The 23,577-nt window shown below is 60.9% G+C and overlaps 1 protein-coding gene across 4 annotated transcripts in view; it reads right to left on the reverse strand.

Annotated features, from left to right (window-relative positions):
- Positions 1-23,577, reverse strand: part of PHACTR3 (phosphatase and actin regulator 3) — a 212,891-nt gene that overhangs the window by 85,085 nt on the left and 104,229 nt on the right. For all 4 annotated transcript variants that reach the window (XM_041733502.1, XM_041733504.1, XM_041733505.1 and 1 more), the window contains exons 2-4: positions 11,634-11,795; positions 8,195-8,272; positions 1,951-2,133 (exon numbers count right to left, since the gene is read on the reverse strand). In XM_041733502.1, the coding sequence (XP_041589436.1) occupies positions 1,951-2,133; positions 8,195-8,272; positions 11,634-11,795 (423 nt within the window). The remainder of the gene's footprint in view (positions 1-1,950; positions 2,134-8,194; positions 8,273-11,633; positions 11,796-23,577) is intronic.

The following is a 23,577-nucleotide window of genomic DNA, read 5'->3' on the forward strand; positions in this document are numbered from 1 at the left end:
CCACGTGCTCTCGCAAGCACTTCTGTGGCTGCTTTTGGGCCACCCCGTGGAGCTCAGTGGTGCCCACCATCAGGAACCTTCTGACCCACAAAGGCAACAACAGTCAGCTGGCTCCGTGCAGAAGAAGCCTGTGGACCTTGTTTCCCACTCTTTGCAAATGTTTTCCCGCATCCCAGAGGCTCTTTCCCTCGCTGTCTACCTGGCCAACTATTCGCCCCCGGGCTGCCCCAGCGCCCAGGCTCAGGGAGGAGCCCGAGGATACACACTCATCATCATGTGCTTTTAGCTCAAGGGGGTCGGCAAGTCTGCTCACCTTCTCCCATCAGTCCGGGAGGACGGGACCCAGACACGTTTGCCATTATGACCCCCGACCCACCAGCACATCCTGCCCAGGAGCAAGTCCTTAACAGAAACCTGTGGTCTCAACAGACCAACTCCGCTCTCAAGAACCCATCCCTAAACCAAGCACGGAGAGAAAGAGCACCTGAGGTTAGTGGGGGCGCTGATGGGAGCATGCACGCTCCTCAGAGCTGAGCAAGCAGAAGGAGCCTGCCGTGGAGAAGCGCCAGGCCCCAGCAGGGGAGCTGCCTGCAGCAGCCGGGCAGAGCGGGAGGCTCCGTGGCCAAGGGCGGGCTCATCTGCAAGGACCACGGGTGGAATCGCACCAAGCACCACCTGATGAAGTCCACCCTGGGGACACTGGGACCATCCAAGGGTGACAACCCTTCAGACCCAAACTCCTACCACATCCCTAAGCTGCAGTGAAACTGGAGAGGTCCAGCCACCCCCAGGACCTAGGGCAGAGCCTACCTCTCAGCAGGGGCCTGCTAACATGGAGGGATTTCACTGGCCGGGGCAGCTGGCGAAAGGCAGAGGTGCGAGCCATGTTCAGCAGTAGGTCACAGAGAACAGATGCCCCCCTGGCTCTGAAGCCCAGAACCCACCAGCCACCGGAGCCCGGCACGCCCCTCCACGTGGCCTGGATGTCCAACCTCCCACACTTGTGGGGACCATTTGACCTCTAGCCCCCACACCGTGCCTGATGTATTCAGAGCTTGCAAATTTTACGAGGGAAAGAGCTTCCAACTCGACAGTAAGGCCCCCCTGAATATTTCCATAGGAACACTTGCTAACGGGTCAGAAGAGGGGGTGGATATTTCAAAGCACGCATAGGCTCCTTTGGTGGGTTCGTGTCTGGTTTCCTTTTCTCCCCACCTTTGCCTCAGCTGGCACCTGCCCCAGTCTAGTCAAATAAAACCACCACCAGCACCACGGCCCCCACCGACCCCGACAACAACCCAGGGCGGCACACACTGCACTAAGCTCCTCCTCCCTTCAAACAACCTTGACCAGGTAAGGAGGCTGGAAATGGGGCTTTGAGCAGCTCATCCAGCACACCTGATGGAGAGGTGATGAGGAGAGCCCTGCACATGAGGAGCATGGCACTTAGCACCCCAGCCAGCACCTGGAGGCTCCGGGCACCAAGGCAGGTCCCTCTTCCTCATCCTGCCCTACAGTTCCGGGCTCAACTAAGCCGCTGGACAACTGGAGAGGTCCAGCCACCCCCAGGACCTAGGGCAGAGCCTACCCTAGGAGCCCACAGAACACTGGCTCCCTTGGAGAGAATCTTCCTGCTTAGAAGTTCCCAGAGGCAGGCAAAAATGTCCCAGGAGGAATGCACATGGGAAGGCCACCTGGGAACATCCTCAAGCACCTACACCTCCTCGCTGTGCCAAGCTTGGGAAGAGACAGTAGAGAAAAACGCTCTGGCGAATGTTGAAACCCAACCACAAAGGAAAGCATGGCAGGGCTCGGAGCCCAGAGCACGGCTGTGCCTCTAAGGCAGGATACTACGGGGCTGGGAGGGTGGGGGCGTGGGGTAGGGTGGGGGGCCCCAGGCCAATGGCCATCCTGGCAGCGGCTCAGCCCTGCACGGCCTACGGCCAGTACCTGCATCGTCAGAACGGGAGTCCAAGGACAGCGGCTCATCCAGGGAAGACTGGTCTGTCCCAGTGGCCAAAGGGCTTCCTGGTGGGGCTTCTTCTGAAGTCAGCGTCTCCTGCTTGGGGGTGGATGGCTCACTCTGCGTGGCTCGGGGCCCTCCGTCAGGGGTGCACGCTTTGCTTTCAGCATCTGCAAGGAAATCCAGGTGTCAGCTGAGCCCACATCTCCCTTCCTCCGTGCTTTCATTCACGTGAGGTGCCTCCCTGGGAAGCGTGCCATCCCAGGCCCCAGCAGGACACCCCGGTGTCTCCTCCCCACACCTCCTGGGAGTCCCTCTCCACATCCAGTATTCCTAAGGAAGCTCGTCCTAAGGAGGCTGCTACTCCACCAGTCCCCTGGCCTCTGTACAGCACCCACCTGTGGGGGACTGTGCCACCCACATCAGTACCCGGCAGTGCCCCCCATTCCCACGACGGCCTCTGCCCATGGCTTGCGTTGGCCAACAGGGCCTCAGCAGGCTTGAAGCAGCAATGTCTTCAAGAGTGCTCACACCCTTCCTACCATCGAGCCACCACCTGCCTCACTGCTAGGATGCACCTGGCCAGCGGGCTGGGGGACGAGAGGCAGATGGTACAAAACGGAGCTGCTCTTGTCCCGCCAGCAAGGCCAGCCCAGACCGGATGACAAACAACGACCACCCGAGGCACTGCAGGTGTTTGGTACGAGACATTCTCGTGGATACAGGTAACCAACCTGCTTCCGTGCCCACTGCTGCACCTCGGTCCCCTAGGATGCAAACCATTCTCTGCCACCCACCCCAGGGAATAAGAGTCGATTCCTTCCCCCAGCTGGCTCACACTCTCAGGTGCTGCAGGCCCAGGGATAGGAGCACAGCCAAGGACCGAGGGGGCTCAGAGCAGCTCTAGACAGGTGGCCTCCTCAGAAAAAAGTGACCCCAGGCTCCTAATAGGGCTGAAAGGAGGACTCAGTGCCTCTCCTTGCTTGGGGCTCAGCTAGAACCTTTGAGGGTCTGGCTTTGGACTGACTGATCACCTCCAGGATTGTATTTTGCCAAAGACAGGCTTGGTGGTCAGGGGCACAACGAACGGGTCCAGTCACACGGCCACCAGATGGCAGGTCGGAGCTGGGAGTCACAGCCAACGGATAACAATCACCCCTCTGAGATGCAGACCAGGGCTTGGAGCCCCTGCACGGCCCCCTCAGGTCCCACAGCCAGCGTGCCTGGGTCACCAGGTGGTCACCACGTGCAGAGCGGCAGCGTGACCTGCATGTGTGCACACGGCAGCGTGGGTCCTCAGCCTGGCTCAGGAGAGCTGCCTCCCATCCCTGGGCGGGGGCGGGGGGGGTGCTGGTGGTCGATCTCAGGGTCAGGGCTCCCTTCATCTGGGCCAGCCTCAACTCCCACCTGCTGCCCCCCTGTCCTCCAACAAGGCCCTTTTCACCCCCAGAAGTGCCCTGGTTGGACAAGAATGGACCCGGCCCACACATCCCATCCCATGGCAGACGTCTCTGGCTTCAGTCTCCTCGCCCCTACCACGGGGATGATGATGTCACTACGGGCTTCGTGGCATCCACGTGGGAATTCAATGAGTTAATCTACACAATGCCCCTGCCAAGAAGCAGGCCCTTCACACGCGCCTGCAACGATCATTACTACTGTTGACGAGGTCTGATGAGGATGACGGATAGTCCGGCCCCGTGAGTGGACACATGTGCCCACGTGAGAGCAACAGGCTGGGTGCTCACTGCACCCAGGACCTGGGCCCAGCCCACGGCATGTGACCCCCCAGGGACAGGAGTTGTAACCACCTATTCCCGGGGAGGGCAGAAAGGTCAGCCAGGCTGAGGTCTGGAGAGCTGGGGCTGGGAAGGTGTCACCTGTGCAGCCGTGTCACCTGACCAGAGGATCCAGACGAGCAGGTGACCAATATTCTAGACTTTGTGGGCCACGTGCCACAGGGCCCATACTGCGATTCTTTGATTTTTTTTATTTTTATGAAAAAACAGTTTTAAGTTTAAAAACCATACTCAGCCCAAGGGCCTTACAAAAACTGGTCCTGGGCCAGCTCTGACCCGCAGACTTGCCACCATGGTCCACCTACCAACCCCGACCCAGGAAAAGCCCCGGACGCAAGCTGGGAAAACACACCCAGTGGACACGATTAAGTGTCACAAAGGTCCAGCTCAAAAGTGTGCTTTCTCGAGCCCTTGCTCAGGACGGGTTCACCTGTACTTGACATACGGTTGTGATGGTCCCTGCCACCAGCTTCCTCGGTCCCCGGGGGCAGAGGACAGCCAGCCTGGAGGGGAAGCTGCGCCCTGCCAGAGACGCGGCTGGGCCCCTGCAGCACTGTGCCGGCTGAACGCTACAACTCGGCCGGGTGGGGCTGCAGAGGCGGACACCCATTCTCGGGAAGGACAGGCCATGTGCTGCCGGTGACGGACGCTGTTGTTTGGAACAATAGCCCCCCTCCCCCCATCATCATCAGCGACAGTAAAGTGGTCACAACACTGAGGGTCCACGGCCCGGAGCCGGCTCAGCAGAGGCTCCACCCGACGTGCAGCTGGAGGCCTCCGCCACCTGCGGCCCAGCTCCGGGCACTTGCAGGACTCTCCCGGGCTGTGCTCCGAGCTCCGGTTCAGAATCATGTTCAATGAAAGTTACAGTTCCCAAAATAGCGCCGGTGGCAGGGCCGTTGCTAAGAGACGCTGGCTGGGGCGGGGGGAGCTGTGGGTGGCTGTCCCCTGAGCCTCGCTGCTCAGCCAGCCCTCCCTCCTGGCCCGGTCTCCATCGGATGCCCATCGCCCTCCCCCCAGGGCTGTGGGGGAGACACAGCGGAGCAGCCGCGGGGACAGGGAGCGTGCCCCCAACACGCACACGCCCCGTGTGCACACACATGCAGACACACGCACACGCTGCCCCCACGTTCCTGCCACACGGAAGCCAGACACACCTGACAACGTGTCACTGCCCAGTGCCCCCCGGGGAAGGAAACCCTGTGGCTCTCAGGTCACTGAACACAGCACCAGGGTGACAAGGATGTCCTTCTCCTACCCCGTGGTAGAGTACGAAATTCCTTCAGTTGAAAAAAGGCCGAGTGGCTACATACAGGGAAGATGTGTAGGCTCCTGTCCTTACCTGCTGCTTCGGGCGAGGGAGGCGTGGAGGGGCCGGGATGCTGGCTGGCCCTCACCTGTCACCTGGTGAGTCACAGGAGCGTGGCCAAAGCAGGGAAGACAGAGTGGGGGACGGGTCACCTCCCCCGCCTCCAGCCCAGTCCACGTCCTGCGTTCCTTAGCAGCACCCACGGGTCCCTCCCAGGTTCCAGCAGGTTGCCTGACTTTCGGGAATGAAAAGAGGAGTTGGGTCAGACTGCTCAGAAACGCGCAGGCTAATAGGATCACAAAACACCCCCCGGGGACTCTCGGGCTCTCTCCCCCCCCCCCAGGCCCTGCCCGGGAGCCAGCTCGCACCCTCATGCTGCTGACTGCCCTGTGGGCCAACTCCCAGGTGACAGCCGTGGGGGCATGCATGTGTCCACGTGGGTTTGTCCTGCTCGTGAAGCTCAAGGGTGAGGTCTGGGGCAGCTCTGCAGGGCCCGTGCTTGAGCCCATGTGGGGGCCTCTCTTCACGCCGCCAGGTGTGAAGGCGCAGTTGCAGCCGGCCACGGGGAGGTGCTCCGGCTGCAGACACGTGGCCTGGCTGGGAACAGGTGGTGGCAGGGGAGGAGAAGTCCTTTAGCCAAACCTGGGAGGGGGACTCACCCCAGCGCCTACAGGAGACAGAGGCCACAGGAGGGGAGAGGGCGGCTCCACACCCCTCCAAGGACGCCTGGCAACGGGCAGGAACGCGGGTTATCCCAACACCAGGACACCAGGGATGCACACGGCCTGGCTGGGGCTGGCCTTGGTCCCCACCAGGAAGAGGCATTTTCGAAGCAAGGGGCCTGGGGTGCTACCGCAGGGCAGTACTGACCCCAGGGGCCTGCTGCCAACCCATCCTAGATCCCACGGTCCCTGCACACACAGGAAAGCTCCGCAGAACACAAGCGCACCCCCTCCGCCCCCTGACCCCAGGGCCCTCGCCCACTGTCCAGGCCAGGCCCGTGTCCCGTTCTTCGGGTGCCACTGCACTCAGCGCAGCTGACTTCATGTGCATCTGTGGGATCACCCCCGGGGGCATCAGTCGGGAGCGCATTTTCAACTCCCGAGGAAGGACTGTGTGTGTCCTCGTCCTCACTCGGCCGGCCGGAGTGTGACCTAACATGGGGGTTGGCGACGGCACGCTGGGGGCCAGCGCCGGACACCACCTGCTCCCTGTGGCCCTTGGGTCCCTCAGATGACACGCTGCGCTGCACAACCGTTCAGAGCCGAGTTAAAGCAGAGCCCTCCTCGGAAGACCCCCCCCCTTCAGTTCTGCACCCGCCTCTATTTTTCTGACAGGAATCAAACCCACATCTTCGCTTCCTCTTCATTCACAGGTGATAAGGATTTCTAGGACAGAGGACAAGCAGACCGGATGCGGGGCTATCGTCCCTTCCCCTTCCCCAAGCTCCAAAGGAAGGTTTGCTGGTGACATTCAAAATGCAGAGTCGGAGCTGCTTTGTCCCATCCTGATGAAACAGTCCAGGTGACAATTCCCCCAGTTCTGAGAGTCGGACGTCAACACCCCAACGCCGCAGGACGGGCTGCCAGGTTCCGTCACGGGCGTGGGCAGCTCCTCGTGCCGGCTTCCCACCACCACGGCCCGTCACCGGGCTCCCCTCCCAAGCTGAAGAGCAACGAGGGCGGAGAGCACCCTGGGCTGGAGAGCGGCCCGGCCGGCGGGGGGCAGAGCCTGCTGCGCATCCTGGTCCTGACGCCTGAGCCAAAGGACAGGGACCATGGCATCGGGGCAGGAGCTCCACACGCCCCCGCAGCCTCGGGGAGCCGCCCCCCAGGCCAGGCCCCTTCCATCAGGAGGCAAGAGCATGGCTCGGCTGCAGAGGGAGGTCCCGGGACGGCCAGGTCTGCTGCCCCCTGCGTCTCAGAGACAGGAGGATGGAAGGTGCACATCGGGACCCGCGTCTGTGCCCCGTCGTCACGCACAGGCCAAGACCAGGTGGGGAGCTCCAGAACTCTCTGAGTGAACCGTGGGCAGCAACAGCCAGTGTTTCTCAAGGACGCGCGGTGGGGGTGCCTGGGGTGGGGGGCGGGAGCACAGGGAAGGGGTGAGGCGGGTCAGCGCCCAGAAGGGCTGGCAGCGGTACTAGGCGGCCGCGTGGGTAAATGTAACCTGCCCCAATCACGCATAATGGTGGAGACGTGAAACAGAAGCCGACGCCCCCACGTAGTCGGGGGAAGCAGGACGGAGGCCAGCCCACCCCGGCCCCGCCACAGCAAGAAGCCTTTGGCCACCGTCGACAGATGAGGGCTCCTAGCTCTGTGCCCTGGGGCAGAGGTGGCCCGGAGCCTCAGGATGGGCCCGCGGGGGACCAGCCACCACGGAGGCCTCCCCAGGGCCAGCCCCGCTGTCACGATCGCCACTCCACCCTCTGTGGGTCCCGCTGACCCCACTCCATTATCTGTAGGGTAGTGGCCCCACTTACCCTACTCCATCATCTGCAGGGTGCCAGCCCTACTGACCCCGCTCCATCATCTGCAGGGTTCCAGCCCCACTGACCCCGCTCCATCATCTGTAGTGTGCCGGCCCCACTTACCCCGCCCCATCATCTGCAGGATAGTGGCCCTGCTTACCCCGTTCCATCATCTGCAGGGTGCCAGTCCCACTGACCCTGCTCCATCATCTATCTGCAGGGCAGTGGCCCCGCTTACCCCGTTCCATCATCTGCAGGGTGGTGGCCCCACTGACCCCGCTCCATCATCTGCAGGGTAGTGGCCTTGCTTACCCCGCTCCATCATCTGCAGGGTGCCAGTCCCACTGATCCTGCTCCATCATCTATCTGCAGGGCAGTGGCCCCGCTTACCCCGCCCCATCATCTGCAGGATAGTGGCCCTGCTTACCCCGTTCCATCATCTGCAGGGTTCCAGCCCCACTGACCCTGCTCCATCATCTGCAGGGTGCCAGTCCCACTGACCCTGCTCCATCATCTATCTGCAGGGCAGTGGCCCCGCTTACCCCGCTCCATCATCTGCAGCGTGGTGGCCCCACTGACCCCGCTCCATCATCTGCAGGGTAGTGGCCTTGCTTACCCCACTCCATCATCTGCAGGGTGGTGGCCCCACTTACCCCGCTCCATCATCTCCAGCAGACCCTTCTTGATGAGCTCCTCCCGACCTTGCCTGCCGGTCATCTTCTTCTCCAGCGCTGCACAACACACAGACACACAGGTGAGCATCTAGCTTACAGCAGGTGACGGGGGAGGGGGGGCGCCGGGCTGGGTGCTGGCCAGGGACCCCAAGCTTTCCACTACGCGGTCTGCACAGTGCTGCAGAGACGCTCACCCAGGAGCACATTCTGCGGACGGCTTGAGCTGTCATTCCTGTGATTCAGCTGAAGAGCAACACCTGGATAACCCTTCCCTAAGCGGACTTCCTGCCCATTGACCCTCCGCCTAAAGCTCCTTAACTTCCTGGCCCAGGAGCGCATCATCTCTCCGCCCCCAGAACCCTGGGGCACTTTTCTGTGGGTCCTGTTATCTTTTGCTCAATACATCCTGGCGGCTCTTGACGTCTGCTCACAGAACAGTCTCCCGCCCCACCAGAGGTTTCTCCAATAAAACCCCAGGTTAAAGCTTTCAAAGAAGTCACCAAACAGGGAGGGAGGGGCCAGCGACCCCCCCACACCCACACACACACACCAACCCTATGGAGCCAGTTCTCCTCAAAGCCTCCGGGCAGCTCGCCCCCAAGCATGAGGCAGGGGGCTCACTCTGCTGCACAGTCTCCTCTTCGTTATCTTTCCAGAAAACTGTATGCCTACAGCAGAACCTGGTTTCCAAATGCCTGCCGAGGGCCACAGTGGGGGACACAGAACAGAGCTGGCCCTCCCGTCGGAGCTTAAAGACTAGCGGCAGAGGACAAACAGGTAATGGCCATGAAGTTATTTATTTACAAATCTTTACTGAGCACTTACTACGTGCCCAGTGCAGGGCGGGCGCTGGGGCATCCCTGGGGAGCAGAACCAACCCAGGCCCTCTCCCTCCAGGATCTAGGGAGCTCTAGTGGGGAGCAGGTGGTGATAACGGGGCTGTTCAAATGATTAGAACTAATAAAGCATTTACTGAGCACCTACTTTGTAGCAGGCACAGGGAAGCCAGACAATGAGCATCTCTAAATGGGTGAGTGGAATGACCCAGAACCAAAGGGGAAACCCAGGCAGCGTTCGAATATCAGGGCTGGCTTCCCTGCAGGTGTTCACACCGAGAGAGCCGAGCACCAACAGGGAACCCAAACACCATCAGGAGGAACACATTTCTGGGCAAAGGGAACATGATACCCTTCCTTAGGTCCAATCTCCAGGTGCCAGAAGTGTGCACGGAGCAGAGAACTTGAACTCTGACTTTGGGAGGGGTGAGTGGAGAAGCCGCCATCTGGTCCAACAGAGGGGGATGAGCAGAACCCAGGGGACCCCATTGGGTGGTGCTCACTGGGGTGTGGCCCACACAGAACATCACCTGCCCTGACTCCTGAGCCTCTCAATGACCCCAAGAGGCAGCCGTGAGGATCTGCTGTCCGCCTCTCAGGGGACTGGCCCTCACCACCGAAGCCCCCTCCCTCAAAGCCCAGAGCAGGTTCCAGCTCGGGGGCCACTTCCCAGGCCAGCGCGTCTGGGAGCCATCCTCGGGACGCTGCCCGTGCTCGCCCGGCCCGGGCCTCGGTTAACCTTGTTTCTTTAAACCACCTTTAGATTTCACTTCATCTCGTGCTAAGTGCCTGTGAGATCGGGGATCCCAGATACTGAAATAACTAATATCCCACACTGTGAGGGGGCGAGTGGTTTAGAATAAATGAAATGTAGCCAGATTTCCAAATGCCTCATAAAGGGCCCCCAAGTGAGGACCCCAGGCATTAACCTACAGGCCTTCAGTGCACCCGCGGGGACCCTACGGCATCCTGATGAGGTTACAGATCACTCACCTGCAGCACAGTGCGGAAGGGGCCTGGGGTATGGAGTCCGCAGATTGCACAGCTCACCCCCCCAATTCTCTGGCCCAGGGCACATCAGGGGCTCCCAAGGTCACACATGTCACCATGCTCTGGCCCCCCATGCCTTTGCAAGAACTGTTCCCTCTGCTACAAATGCTGTTCCCTGCTTTTCTCAAGAGGCCAGTTACACCTGGGCTCAATGGTGCCTCCTCACCGGAGACTTCTCAGAGCATCCAGCCCAAAGTGAGACCCACCCCCCACCCCCCCTATGCCCCCTATGCCCCCACGCCTCCTCCCCAGCACCTGCTCAGCATCTCTGCGGCCCCACCAGGGCCCTGATCTCACGGGCTTGTGCCCACACTCACTGCTCTGCGGCCCCACTCCCCACTGGGCAGAAAGCTCTAAGTGCACAGGGCCTGGGGCCCCATCCACCTTGTGCCTGGCACACAGGAGGCGCTCAGGATCCCTGCAGGAACACTGATCTGCTTTCACACTCAACAAGGAGAATTGGCCAATCAGCTTCTTGGTCGGGGGGTGGGGGTTAAGAAATAATTTGTAAAATGTATAAAAAGTGTGAGTGAGGGACCTGCGCCGCCAAGGGCAGTGTCTCCGCCATCCTCAGAGCCGGGAGTCTGCACTGTCAGAGGCGGGGGAGGAGATGGGCCCGGGGCCTCCGGGGACAGGACGGCAGCAGCCTGAGACCGGCACTTTCCCGCCCGGTCCCCAGGGCCGGGACTCCTGCCACCAGCACAGCTCTCACTGTTTCCAGCTCAGCGGCAAGGCCGGGCGGGAGCAGAGATGCGGTCTCCCCTGAGGTTTGCTCTTCGGGGCACGGACCTCCTTCCCATTTACCAAGGACACCCTGTCAGGCGGGAGCCAGACCCGAGCCCGGCTGCCATGGCTCATACTCCAGCTCCGTGGGCTGCTGGCCGCGTGACCTGGACTGGCTTCCCCTCCCTGAGATGGGCAGGCCCCCCGAGAGCACTGGCTCTGAGGGCTTTGTTGGTCACTCCTTGCTACTATCATGGCCAGGCCCACCACAGGTGTCATCTGTGGTCCAGCACAGCCCAACTTCCCACGGAGCTGGGACCGGCAGGGTGTAAGGACGCAGCCCCAGGTGAGTGATGGAAGGAAGCTGCTGGGCCCTTGGGGGGCAGGCTTTGGGGTGGGAGTTCCCCGATGGGCAGCCTCTGCGGGGGGGACAGGGAGCGGCTGGCTGGGGCTTCCAGTAAGAAGGGATGCCTCCAGAATCCAGGCCACGAGGAGGGCCCTGACCCTCCGAACCGCCCAGGGGGCTCCCAGGGACTCAGGCCCAGTGTCGTCGGAGAGTGTTGCGAGCCTGTCGCCCCACCCTGCCCCGCAGGGACCCCGAGACTGGTGCGCCCGGGGGTTCGGGTGGTGAGTGGGTGACAGGTGTGTCCCGGGACAAGGACCGGGGATGGAGGTGACCTGAGAAACGGAACAGCTCCTGCCAGTGGGGCCCACAGAGCTCAGCCCGCCCTCCCGTGTGGGCCGGGGGCCGACGTGCTCGCCGAGCAGTGTGATGACCCAGGCGCCAGCTCCCTGTCCCCCATGCTCACCGGACGTCGTCTGCTTCAGTTTTTCGTTTTTCTTCTTCCTCCATTTCCAGGGTTTGAAGATCCTGCCCAGGGTGGCCAGCTTGCTGCTCCTCCTCACCGGGGGAGTGCGGATCCCTGAGACCAGATATTCGGAGCGCGCTGGGGGGGCTTGGTCCATCTCATCTGGAAGGGGAACACCAGGGTTGATCACCACTCCTATGTGACTCCGCAGGGGGGCAGGTTGCCAAGGTGACTGCTCACCCAAGGGGCCACTGATGACCCTCCAAAGCCTGGGGCTCACTGGCATGGGAGCCAGCACCTGATCTGGGTGCTCTACTTCCCTCCAGTGGAAGCCCTCCCCCCGGAACCCACCCCGCAACTTGGCATTTGGCCACCGCAATGTGAAGACGTCTCAAATTTCCCATGAGCTCTCTCCCACCCCAGGACCTTTGCTCATGCTATGCCCCTCACCCATGCTGCTCTCCTCAGCTTTTTGCTGTAAGCACCTCACCTACCCAGCTAAGTCTGACTTTCTCTGCATATCTCCACCTTCTCCTGTCCCAGACGAGGTTCAGAGCCTTGCCTCAGGCTCCTGAGGCTACCTGTGCTTCAGGCATCCGGGAGCAGCAAGGGGGCCTGGGGGCCTGGGGGCCTGCCCTCCCGCTCAGCCATCAGCTCTCTGTCTCGGACCTCAGCACAGCCTGGCCGTGGTCCTCACACAACAGCTGCAAAAGGGGTTCGTCCGTGAACGGGCAAAGGGAAGTGGCCCTCCTTCGGGTCCCCTGCTCAGAAAACCAGGCCGTGTGGGGGACACACACTCTGGGGGGCACACAGAGATGGACATCCGAGGACGCCCACAGTGTGTCTGTCACACACGAGGGACTGGTACCATCAGGCCACTGGCTACGTCACTGACCGGCCTTCCCTCCGTGACCCGTGTACTGACACGGAAGAAAATAAAGCAGATCTGGGCTGCAGAGACGCAGCTCGGCTGATATAAATCAGTAAGTCATGAAAATCAGCATGTGGGGCGCCTGGGGGCTCAGTCAGTGAAGCATCTGCCTTCGGCTCGGGTCATGATCCCAGGGCCCTGGGATTGAGCCCCACGTCGGGCCCCCTGTGCAGTGGGGAGTCCGCTTCTCCCTCTCCCCCTGCTTGTGCGCGTGCTCTCTCTCTCTCTCTCTCAAATCAAATCTTTAAAAAAAACAAAAAGGAATCAGCACGCAAACTCACACAGCATCTGCCAGCAAGGCGCGTAAGGGGGTCGCGCCCCTGAGCTTGCTCGTCTGTGCGGAGCACACGTCCAGGGCCCTCCCGCGTCGGAGGACCCCTGCTACTGGGGGCCCAGAGGGCAGGACACATGAGCTTCAGCGCCGGCCCTCAGCAGCTTAGGGTGTGTTCACGCTTTAAGACAGAAGATTAGTTGGAACGGAAAACAGTGCGGCGGCGGACAGGACGGGCGACCTGGGGGAGCCGCAACAGAGCCACCCGCGGCGCCTGCTGCTCAGCCACAGCCCGGCACAGCTCACGCAGAGCTCAGGCCAGCGCCCGCCGATTGGAGGGAGGGCTCCAGTCTCCCCGCCGCCGGGGCAGGGCCGGGCCTAAGTGCCCAAAGCCTTCACCTCTCAGGATCCCTTGGGCGCACGTTCAGACACCCGCCGGTGCCCCCAGCACAGCTGCTGGCACCGCGCCCGGCCCTGGCCAGGACACCCGGTGCACGTATGCATATGCTCGTGCACGCTCGCACACACACGCACACTTCCTCCACACCCAGTGGGTTCACTGCCTCACTGCTAGCCGCGCGGAGGAGCAGGGAGCCTGAGGTTCCCGAGCCGAGAAGCTTGTGGGGGTCGGGCAGGGGACGCCGGCAGAGCAGGGCTGCGGCGAGGCCGTAGCAGGGTGGTGAGCGGGGCCAGGCCGTGCAATCGGCCGGGCGCCCCAGGACCCAGCCTGTGCCCCACATGACGAGTGCCCCGGGGATGCGCGGCCCCGGCGAGGAGCAGCCAGGCCATCCCCGAGGTCTGACACCTGTCGGCAGCCCAGGACTCACGGCAGGGCCCCCACCCCCCTAAGCCTCAGCTCCCATCTCTGTAAAATAAAGAGAACGGCCATCCCCAATGCCTAGTGTTGAAGGAAGACTCAGGGTGACCACAGGGGGCCACGGGGCCTGGAAGGCTGGATAAACCCGTTTCGGACACAGTTCGTTGAGCATCTGCTCCAGCCCATGTTAAAGAACATCATCTCTGTTTCAAGACTGTGCAGACACTCGGGTTACCAGCGCTGCTAGTGTAGGTGCCTCCTGGTACCAGTTTGCAGTCATTTGTAGGACACAAGGGACGCAAGAATTATTATGGCGTGAAACCTAGGCCCTGCGTATTCCAGGCCAGAACTGCCTTAGTTCACCCCACAGCAGGTCTGAGATGCAGACTATGATCATACCCCTTGTACAGGTGAGCACACTGAGGCTCGGAGCCGTGGGCCATTCGTCGACTCACGGAGCAAAGAAATGCGGGACGTAGGGCATGACTGACTGAGCGGCCTGACTCCAGAGGACCCCCCTCAGCCCTTGGATCTCCAAGCTGCTTCTGGGGGTGACCATGCACAGTTATCTCCAAGAGGAGGACACCAACGAAAGGCATAGAGCAGGACCATCCCAGCCACCCGGGGAGTGCAGCCACTCTGTCGCTGTGAAGGGGAGTTAACTGTCGGGTGGAGACTGTCCACAGGCAGTCAACACAGCAACCCGTGTGGATGAACAGGCCTAGGGGTGTCCTGTTAGAGAAAGAGACTTGGTTGAGCTTGTTTCCATGGGTGGGCCCAGCACCCGGCACCCAGGAGGCGCCCAGGAAGTGTGGGCCGGGGAGCTGGGGAGCCCAAGCCGCCCCCACGTCCCCAGAGGCCAGGCAGGAGTGGCTTCAGGAGCTGCCATCCTGGGGGAAGGGATCCAGCCTCCAGGGACCGTTGTCCTCACTTGAGTTACACCTCACGGAAGGCAGGCGGCAGTTCCCAGAAGCACGTGGCCCCCAGGGTGAGCGGCTGCAGAAATCCAGGAGGTCTGGACAGGCCTGAGAGACGGCACGTGGGCCCCGAGGAGGGCACACGGTGGCCGAGCTCCCTGGCAGCCGAAGCAAAGAGGAGCAGCACGTGGAATGAGCCATGTGTACAACCCCGAACCCCACCCCTCGGGCTACCCACATCTCGGGGACCCGAGTCCAGGCCACCTGCAGCTGCCCCAGACGCCCCCATGGAGTTCTCAGCAGCCTCCCCAGGTCCCCCGCCACCTTATGAACACAGCTCTGGTCACCTCCGTGTCCTGCACGTTCCCTGCCCGCCCCCCTGTAGCACGAAGGGCAGGCTGACCGCCAGGTGCCCACCCGCTCATCTCGGCCCCCGACTCTGTCACCATCATCGCTGCAACATTTGTGACACACTTCGGACACTGGCCCCGGGCGGTCGTGAAGGATGCAGGGGCTCTGCCCAGGCACCGGGTTCACGTGCTGGCTCCCTGCCTCGCTGCCGGGGAGGGTACTCCCCCTCCTCCCTGCATCCTCGCCCCTGCCCTGGCCTCATGGGGAGCTGAGCGCTTGGATGGCCCCAGTCCTTGGCTGCGGTTCAGCCCTGTGGCTCACCTGAAGCGGTGGAGGGTGCAGAGGGGACAGTGCATCCCCCTCCTCCCCATCCCCATCCACTCCACCTTCCTCCTCCTCCCCATCCTCTCCCTCTCCACCCTCTTGCTCCCCCCATCCCCATCCTCTCTACCCTCCTCCTCCTCCCCATCCTCTTCCTCCCCACCTTCCACCTCCCTATCCCCTTCCTCCCTGCCTTCCTCCTCCTCCCCATCCTCTATCTCCCCATCCTTCTCCCCACTCCTCCTCCTCCTCCTTATCCCCTCTCTCCCTGCCCACCTCCTCGTCCCCATCCTCCTCCTCCCCATCCTCCTCCTCCCCACACTCCTCCTCCCCATCCTTCTTCTCCACCCTCCTCCTCCTTCCCATCCTCTCCTTCCCCACCCTCCTCCTCCTCCCCACACTCCTTCCCATCCTCTCCCTCCCTACCCTCCTCCTCCTCCCCATCCTCTCCCTCCCTACCCTCCTCCTCCTCCCCATCCTCTCCTTCCCCACCTTCCTCCTCCTCATCCTCTCCCTCCCTACCCTCCTCCCCATCTCCATCCTCCCCATCCTCCTCCTCCTCCCCATCCTTTCACCTCATACCCTGCTCTGGAAGGATTCCCAGAGGTGCGGACATACTAGCAGATCCTCTGGCCTCTGAGTAACACAGTGGTGCCATCGTAGGGCCACCTCTGCCACCTGTGAACCATTAGCAGTTAATTAATGAAAAGTGTGTCCCCACATCTGTGTGAGGAAGTAACACATGCCGCCACAGGGCAGGGGGGCCTCCCAGCATTCCCGAAGGATGGAGGGGGCAGACAGGCCACCCACTGACGTGAGACACCTGGAGGGGAAGGTCCCTGACGTGCCCAGGCCCTCCTGGTCCCCTGGGGGCCTCACTGTCCCCTGGCACCAACCCTGCCCACCTCTTCCACCGGTGGAGCCCACAGACCTATAGGCAGGCGCTGTTCTAGAACAAGGCAGGGAAGGACAGCAGCGCCACCATGACTGAGCTCACTGGGCTCGCGGGCTGAGGCACGGGGCCAGCTCCTCTCTTCCTCCCACCCCTCCATCCCAGCTCTGATGGCTCCTGGCTCTCATCCTGGGACGTACTGTGCATCGTCCCCTGTCCTTCCCGCCGGGACACACAAAGCCCTCTGAGAACAGGAGCTGTGGCCGTCTGTTCACCGCCAGCCCCTGGCATCTTTACTGGTGCCTGGTCCCCAGGCAGTTCTCGAAGAAACACCTGCTTGGCCAGGGAATCTGGGATGTGGAGCCCCCGGGCTGGAGCCTGGATCTGGCCCCCATCCATCTGACTCCAAAGTCCACTCCTTCGTGACCTGGGGCATTCCTGCTTCCTCACCTTCTATCCACTGGCTCCCGTCTCCCTTTCCGTTTCCCCAGAACACCACAGAAGGCAAGCCCCCCCCCCCCCCCCGGCTGATTACTGGGTGCCACCTGCAGAGCTGCCAGCCTTGTGAGGAAGGCGGGAGCCCCCCGCATCAGAGAACACCAATGCCCCTTTGGTGCCCATTCACTCACTCGCAGACTCATCCATCGGGCATCAGCCGAGGCCTGCGGAGAGCCAGGGCCGCCCTGCACGAAGCTCACTTGCTCACGGAGCAGCAGGAAGACACACAGAGAGAAACGCCGAGGGCATTTCAGAACTTAGGTCAGAACGTGGGATCCGGGGCCAGAGAGTGGGGCTTCTGCTTCCTCAGTGAGCCTTCCTTGCCCACAAGACTCCATCGGGCGATACGCCAAGACCACCTCCTACGAGACAAGCACCTGCCGGGTGTGAGTCAGAGCAAGAGGTGCTGCACAGCCCCCTGCCCTGCGGGGTCCGCTGACCACGGAGAAAACCGGGATGCCTGCAATCACCAGGGAGAGCCGCGTCGGGGGTGGGGGTGGGGTATGCCTGCAGAGGGCGCAATTCTTCCAGCCTGGGGGACCTGGGGGGCCAGGTGGGGGCCGGGGGTGGTGAGAATTCAGAAGGCTGCTGGGGGCGCAGGGGAATCAGCAGGTGATACTTGGTTTGTGTCTTGGAGGTTGACAAGGAGTTGAAGAAAAAGTGCAAATCCACCAAAGTGTGACAGGATGTGGTACGTGGGGCACGGGAAATATGGCAGAGAGAAGCACGACCCGACGTCCCCAGCCTCTGAGGTTCAAAAAAAGCCCAGCAAAATCTCCACATGAGAAATTGAGATGTGCATGGAGATGCCAACCTTTGGCAGTGCCGATCAATGACACACACACACGCGCAAATACACCTGCACAAGACTGCCCTCTAGTACCCGTGGCCCTGACTACACGTGATTGGAAGAACATAATCTCAATATAAAGATGATATATTCTTCATCATCTTCTAACTGAAAGTATATCGATAAGAGAAAAAGTAACAATGCTGCGTCGTCCTTGGTGTCACGCCCTGGCCAGCGTGGGTCTGTGCCCTTGGATCCGAGCACCATCAGCTGGAGCTCAGGGCTTCTGGAAGGGGCAGGGGGGAGGGCTGCATGGGACCGAGACAGAGGCCCTGCAGGGGGGCAGGCATAGGGGACCAGGCCTCGAGAGTGTCACGTGTGTGGACAGCCGCAGGCAGGGAGGCCCTGGGAGAGGGGACAGGTGGGGTGAGGGTGGCGGGCTGGCACAGAAAAGAGGGAGGGATCCAGAGAGGTGCTGAGACAGAGTCTTCCTCAGAGCCAGGACATGTACGGGCACCTGCTATGTCATGTGACAAGCCCATCCAGAGCCCCTAACACGAACCAGCTCATTCCATTCCTAGCCAGACAGGAGGCGGCTGGTCACTATTTTCATCACCCACATCACAGGAGGCAAACGGAGGCAGAGAGACATGAAATGATTTTCCCAGGTCATGCAGCTAAGGTGAGAGTACGCTCGGAAGTCAGGACATCAGCCGCAAAGGGCCTCGTCCCAGCCCCCCGCACCAGACTACGTGGAGCAGACGATCACAGCACTGCTGTCAGGGAGACAGGGTGTGGGGTGGAAACAGGGCTGGAGCGGAGACCGTCGTCAGAGCAGCACAGAGCAAAATCACAGCGTCTGGCATCAAAGACCGATGGCCTGTGTCCAGGCTACAAAAGATGTGGCTTGACGGCCGTCTGGGAAGAAGTACTGGGTTTTTTACTTGGCCCATCACCCAGGATGGGTCTCAACCTCCAAAAACCAAATTTCCAAAATGGACTTTAAGTCTCCCAGAGGTGAAAGTATTGCTGGTCTGACTCTCTCCGTTCCTCCTGGAAAATTCTTGAGCAGCCACCGAGGAGCAGGACGTCTGGGGAGTGCTGATGAATACAGGCAGAACCAGGCCACACCCCAGCACCTTCCAGGAATCAGGGTCAAGGAACGGAGGCGGGGACTGGTCCCCGGGCGGGCAGGGGAACGGCAGGGAGGCAGGAAGAAGGGTGGATCCATTCAAAAGGAGAGAGGACCGTCTAAGGGTCTAAGGGCCGGTGGCTCCATTCCCAGGAGCTCTGCAGGCTTCCTACAGCTCTGCCCGCCTGCCCAGTGGAACCTGTGCTCGCTCACGGCCCCCGGGGGGGAGGACACCGCCTCTCCCGCACAGCACCCTAGGCACCCCCACAGCAGGCTCGCCCCACTCTCCCCGGGCACCCGGCACGGCTGCCAGCACGTGCAGTGAATGAATGAAGGAGTGAGTGAACTGATGCATGAATGACTGATTCCTGCGGTGGGAAAATGTAAGTGGAATCAGAATGCAGGTCACCGGTTAGCACCGCGACCTGGGTCACCTGGGCACCCCCACCGGCAGGGCACCCCCACCGGCGGGGGATAATGAGGGTTCCTAAGCATTGCTGCCTCTCCCTGCTATGCTTTTGAGTGAACAGTGGGCCCCGGAAGATCGTGAATCGAACGGAAGCTGATGGCAGGAGCAGGCAGTTTTGAATGCCCGGGGCGGGCAGAGGGGGGGCCCAAACTCCTCGGCGTCCTGGGTCCCAGCGAACAACCCCAGGAGGCAGGGACTACATTTCCAGCTCCATCGCACATTTAGGAAGAGGATGCTGTGGGGGGTGGGGAACCCGGGTAGGAAGTCACACGGCTGATGAGCGGCAGGCCCGGCCTGGGAGCCCAGGCTTTCGGATGCAGAGCTCACCAGTGGGGCACGACACCAGGCTTCCCCAAGTTCCCCGGAAGCCAACATGGGAGATGCTCTGTGGAGGAAGGCCCACCAGAACACACCATGTGCATGAAAAGCCCTCCCCGAAGGACCGCCACCTATTATCACAGCAAGTAAAGGCTCTGAGCAGTCCTGCCGCAAGCGACTCCGCTCCTATGCAGGGGAATCAGGCAACCCCTTGCCGCCCAGATAGCCACAACCACACCCGGCCTGGCGCAACCGTGCACTTGGAGCAGTAGGCGTGAGAGCAAGCAGTCTAAGCGGGCCCCGCTCAGCGGCGTTCATGGCAGTTCATTTCTGGAATATGAACGTCTGGTCCCCAATTATTCTGCATCCCAAAGAGAACGGGGATTCTCTAAGACCTCTGCACAAGTTGGACCTCAAAGCCTCCCACCTCCCCGAGCTTCCCCCCGCCGCCCGAGGCCCCTACACAGCAAGAATGCAAATACGCAGACCAGGCAACGGGCACCGTCTCTGCCCCGACACCCGTGGAGAGACCACGGCAGCACTAAAGCGGCTTCTTTCTTCCTCGCGAGTTATTGTGGAAAAACCAGCACATCTGATGCGAAGGCCCATCTGTTTAGTATCAAGCCCACAACTCTGCCAATGGTCGCTGGTGTCTGCCAGACATATGGCCAGTTCTCCGAGTGAAAATCAGCTCAAATCTGTAAATCGAGGGAGTCTGAAAGGGCTGCGTGGAGTCTGGAACTAGGAATGAAAGCGCGAGGAGGATGGGGTCAGGGAGGAGGACCGGGAGGATCCCGAGAACCGCCTTTGCCGCTCCCCGCTCTGGCGTTGGCTGGCGTCGGGCTTAGCGGGCCGCTCTGTATCTGCACGTCCGCAAACTCTTACAAAATTATTCAGCAAAGGGGCCCACAGGCTCTGCTTTCAGAGACGGCCCCTAACGATCGTCTTCAACGGAGGAAAGAAAACCGGCGTTCCAGAGAGAGGATAAACTGTAAAACAACCCACGGGGAGACGTCAGCATCGCAACTGCAAATCCAGACGAATAATATCGACGAGGCCCAAGTTCCGGCCTGGACATTTCTACACCAAAGTGTAATTTGAGGTTCTTATATGCCAGTCAAAGCTTAAGGGCAGATGTTAATTAAAAAAAAAAAAATGCACAAAAAAAAAAAGCATGCTTTAGCATTTTTCAGAGGAATTAAACACATTTAAATGTCGGGAAGATTCTGAGCCCATAGGTTGGTTATTTGAAAATGTGTCCCACGTTCATTTTGCTGAGGTCAGGGACGGCAAATGTTCTCTGTAAAGGGCTGGGCAGCGCCTACGTATCTCGGGCTTCGAGGGCCACACAATCTCTGTTGTGACCACCCAGCCAGCGCGTGAAAGCCGCTGGAGAGGATACCCAAGTGAATCGGCTTGGATATGTTTTAATAAAACTTTATTTATAAAAACCAGTGGAAGACAGATTTGCCCTGTGGACCACCGTTTGCCAATGCCTGCCCTTGGCGGTCCGTTCGGGAATGTCTTCTGGGACAAAGGGGCCACTGGATGCTTGGAGGAAGAAGAGGGTGAGAAGGGATGGTGTGGGCTCAAGGTCCCTTACCTTCGCTCCCATTACCGACCCCTGGGGGCCGGGCTAGCGTCACCCCCATCCTCTAGCTCTGCAGCCTCTGACTGGTTGCCCGGCATCCGCTAAGCCTGCCCTGCTAAGCAGACAGGGCTGTGCATCACTTCCCTGCTTAACGTCACAGGGGCCGTTAGGGCAAAACACAAGACCCCCACAGTGACCCCAGATTCTGGTGTCTGCTTCCATGAGCTTATCTCAAACCGTACCCCCTCCTTATTCCACCGACGGCTGCCTCTCTTCTGCTTCCCGGTGCTCAAGCTCTCCAGACACAAGGCTGCCCCCATGCCAATCCCTCTGGAGGCAACATTTTTCCCTTGACAAACTCCTACTCATCCCTCACGGTCCCATCCTCCATACCCACTGCAGGCTTCCGATCACGCTTTTCACCACAGACGTCAGTGCAATTTAGAACCAGCTATTGATTTGCCGGCTCACTAGCTGAATGTCCATCCTGGCTGTCTGACCAGGAGAGCAGGGACCAAGTGGGTCCCAGGTGCCTGCCTCTGCAGGCCCTAAATCAGAACCCAGGAGGACCCAGAGAGGGCCCCATGAGCATCTGAGAAGCAAAAGGAAAGGAGATGCCAACTCCTCCGTGTTTGAGCTCCCAGCCCCTTCCTGTGCGTGCACAGCTGACGTTCATAATCCTACAGGACAAGACATGTTTCTCAGGATTGGCCAAGTTGCGCTCCTTCCCGAATGTGCTGACTTTGTAGCCACCCCGTGCTTTTGCCGACGCGGCCTCCTCCCGACCCCTCATGGTTGATCCTGGGCCGCCCCTGAGAGCAAAGGCCGCTGTGCCTGAGAACCTGCAGTGTCTGTACTTCTGTTGTCGCCACAGGCCCCGGCCCAGCCCCAGCTCCTGGGCGGCTGTCACGGAGGTCACGCCAAGGTGGAGGCAGCCCGGCAAGCCGGCGGGTCCACACGCTTGCCGGGAACACACCCTGGCCAGTGACACCCATCTGCTCAGAGCACGCTCGGGGCCTCAGGCTGCTGTTGGGGCACAGCCCCGGGTGCCCCCCACCCCAGGAGGGCCAGCCCCCGCTGATGGATGCACAGCTACCCCGGACCCCAGCCACTGCTCTCTGGCACCGCGGGGCCCCCGACAGCTGCTCTGCTGGGGCAGCCAGCTCTGCCCACATCGGACCCCTTTCCTGAGCATCTTCTCTGGACCCAGACCTGACCCTGCCCTTCCAGGCCCGGGCTCTGGGGTGGGGGCGGCAGTGACATTATGGGTACACCGGATGTCACCATGTCACTCCCTGCCTCTGTTGCCGCTCATCCGCCCCCCTGCTGGTCCCCTTCAGGGCTCCCAGGTCCCTGCCGGCCTGACCCGGGGTCACACCACAGCACATCCCCTTACCGGGGCTCACGCCACTCAAACCGCTCCAGTGGCCTCCGCTGGCATAGAGCAAATTCCCATCGTGCTCCTCAGCCCTGGCCTCCCCTCCCCGCAGCTGCAGCCCCTAGGGGGGAGCCGTGCACTTGGCCCCCCGAGAGGCCCTCTGCCTCTTGCGGACTCTCGGTTTGGGGGTGCCAGGCTGTCCTCTCCGGGTCGGCCCGGCTCTGCGGGGTGCTCCCTCTGGGACCCTCCCCACTGGGGAGGCCCTGGGGACTGGGCCGGCAGCAGGTCCCCGAGACCGTGGGAGGGGTCAACGAAGGGGCGGGCGGTGGCGGGGAACTCAGCGGGGGGCTCAGAAATATCAAGGGCAAGCGCTGTGCCACCGCACGGACGTGCCGCAGGCTCTTTCTGCCTCCAGCGCGGCGCTGCCACGGATATTCACGGACAAGCTTCTGCTTGAAGACCCTTTCCGATTCCTTGGGGCGACCGTGTGGGAGGGTGACTGTCAGGTCTCGGCTCCAGGTCTAACCGTCTGTCCCGCGGGGCTGCATCATCTTACACGGCCAGGGGGGATGACGCACTGACACACGCCACCATGTGAAGCCGAGCGGGAGCCACAGCCACGGAAGACGTGTCCACGGATGGGAAAGCACCAGAATAGGTGAACGCGGATCAGGGGGCGCCAGCGCTGGGGGCTGGGAAAATAGAGGCGGTGGCTGTCGGGCAGAGCTTCCGCCCAGGTGATGAGAAAGTTCTGGAATCAGAGCTTGCACGACCATGTGAATGTACCGCACCACAGAACTGTATCCTTTAAATAGTTAAAATGTTAATTATAGGGAGCACCTGGGTGGCTCAGTGGGTTAGGCATCCGACTCTTGGCTTTGACTCGGGGCATGACCTCAGGGTCCTGGGGTCAAGGCTCTGTGCTCAGCACGGACTCTGCTTGAGATTCTCTCCCTCTCCCCCTCCCACTCATTTTTTTCCCTCTCCCCCCGACTATAAAATAAATAAATCTTTTTAAAAAATTTTAAATGTTAAATTTAGGTCATTTTACCGCTATTAAAACAAAAAGCACATCCTGACCCAGCGGAGCTCTCCGTCATGCCATAAAGCCAGGGTCAGACCAATAACACCGACCTCTAAGAGCAGTGGTTTCTAGGCAGAGCAACGTGCAAACAGTCCTGTACTTTTCCATTCACCAGCATCCTGAGGTGGTGTGACATGGTGCCGAGGAAAGCCACGTCCCGGAGAATAAATCACACAATTATTCC

This window comes from Vulpes lagopus, chromosome 18 (assembly GCF_018345385.1).
Source record: "Vulpes lagopus strain Blue_001 chromosome 18, ASM1834538v1, whole genome shotgun sequence".
NCBI classification, from domain to species: Eukaryota; Metazoa; Chordata; class Mammalia; order Carnivora; family Canidae; genus Vulpes; species Vulpes lagopus.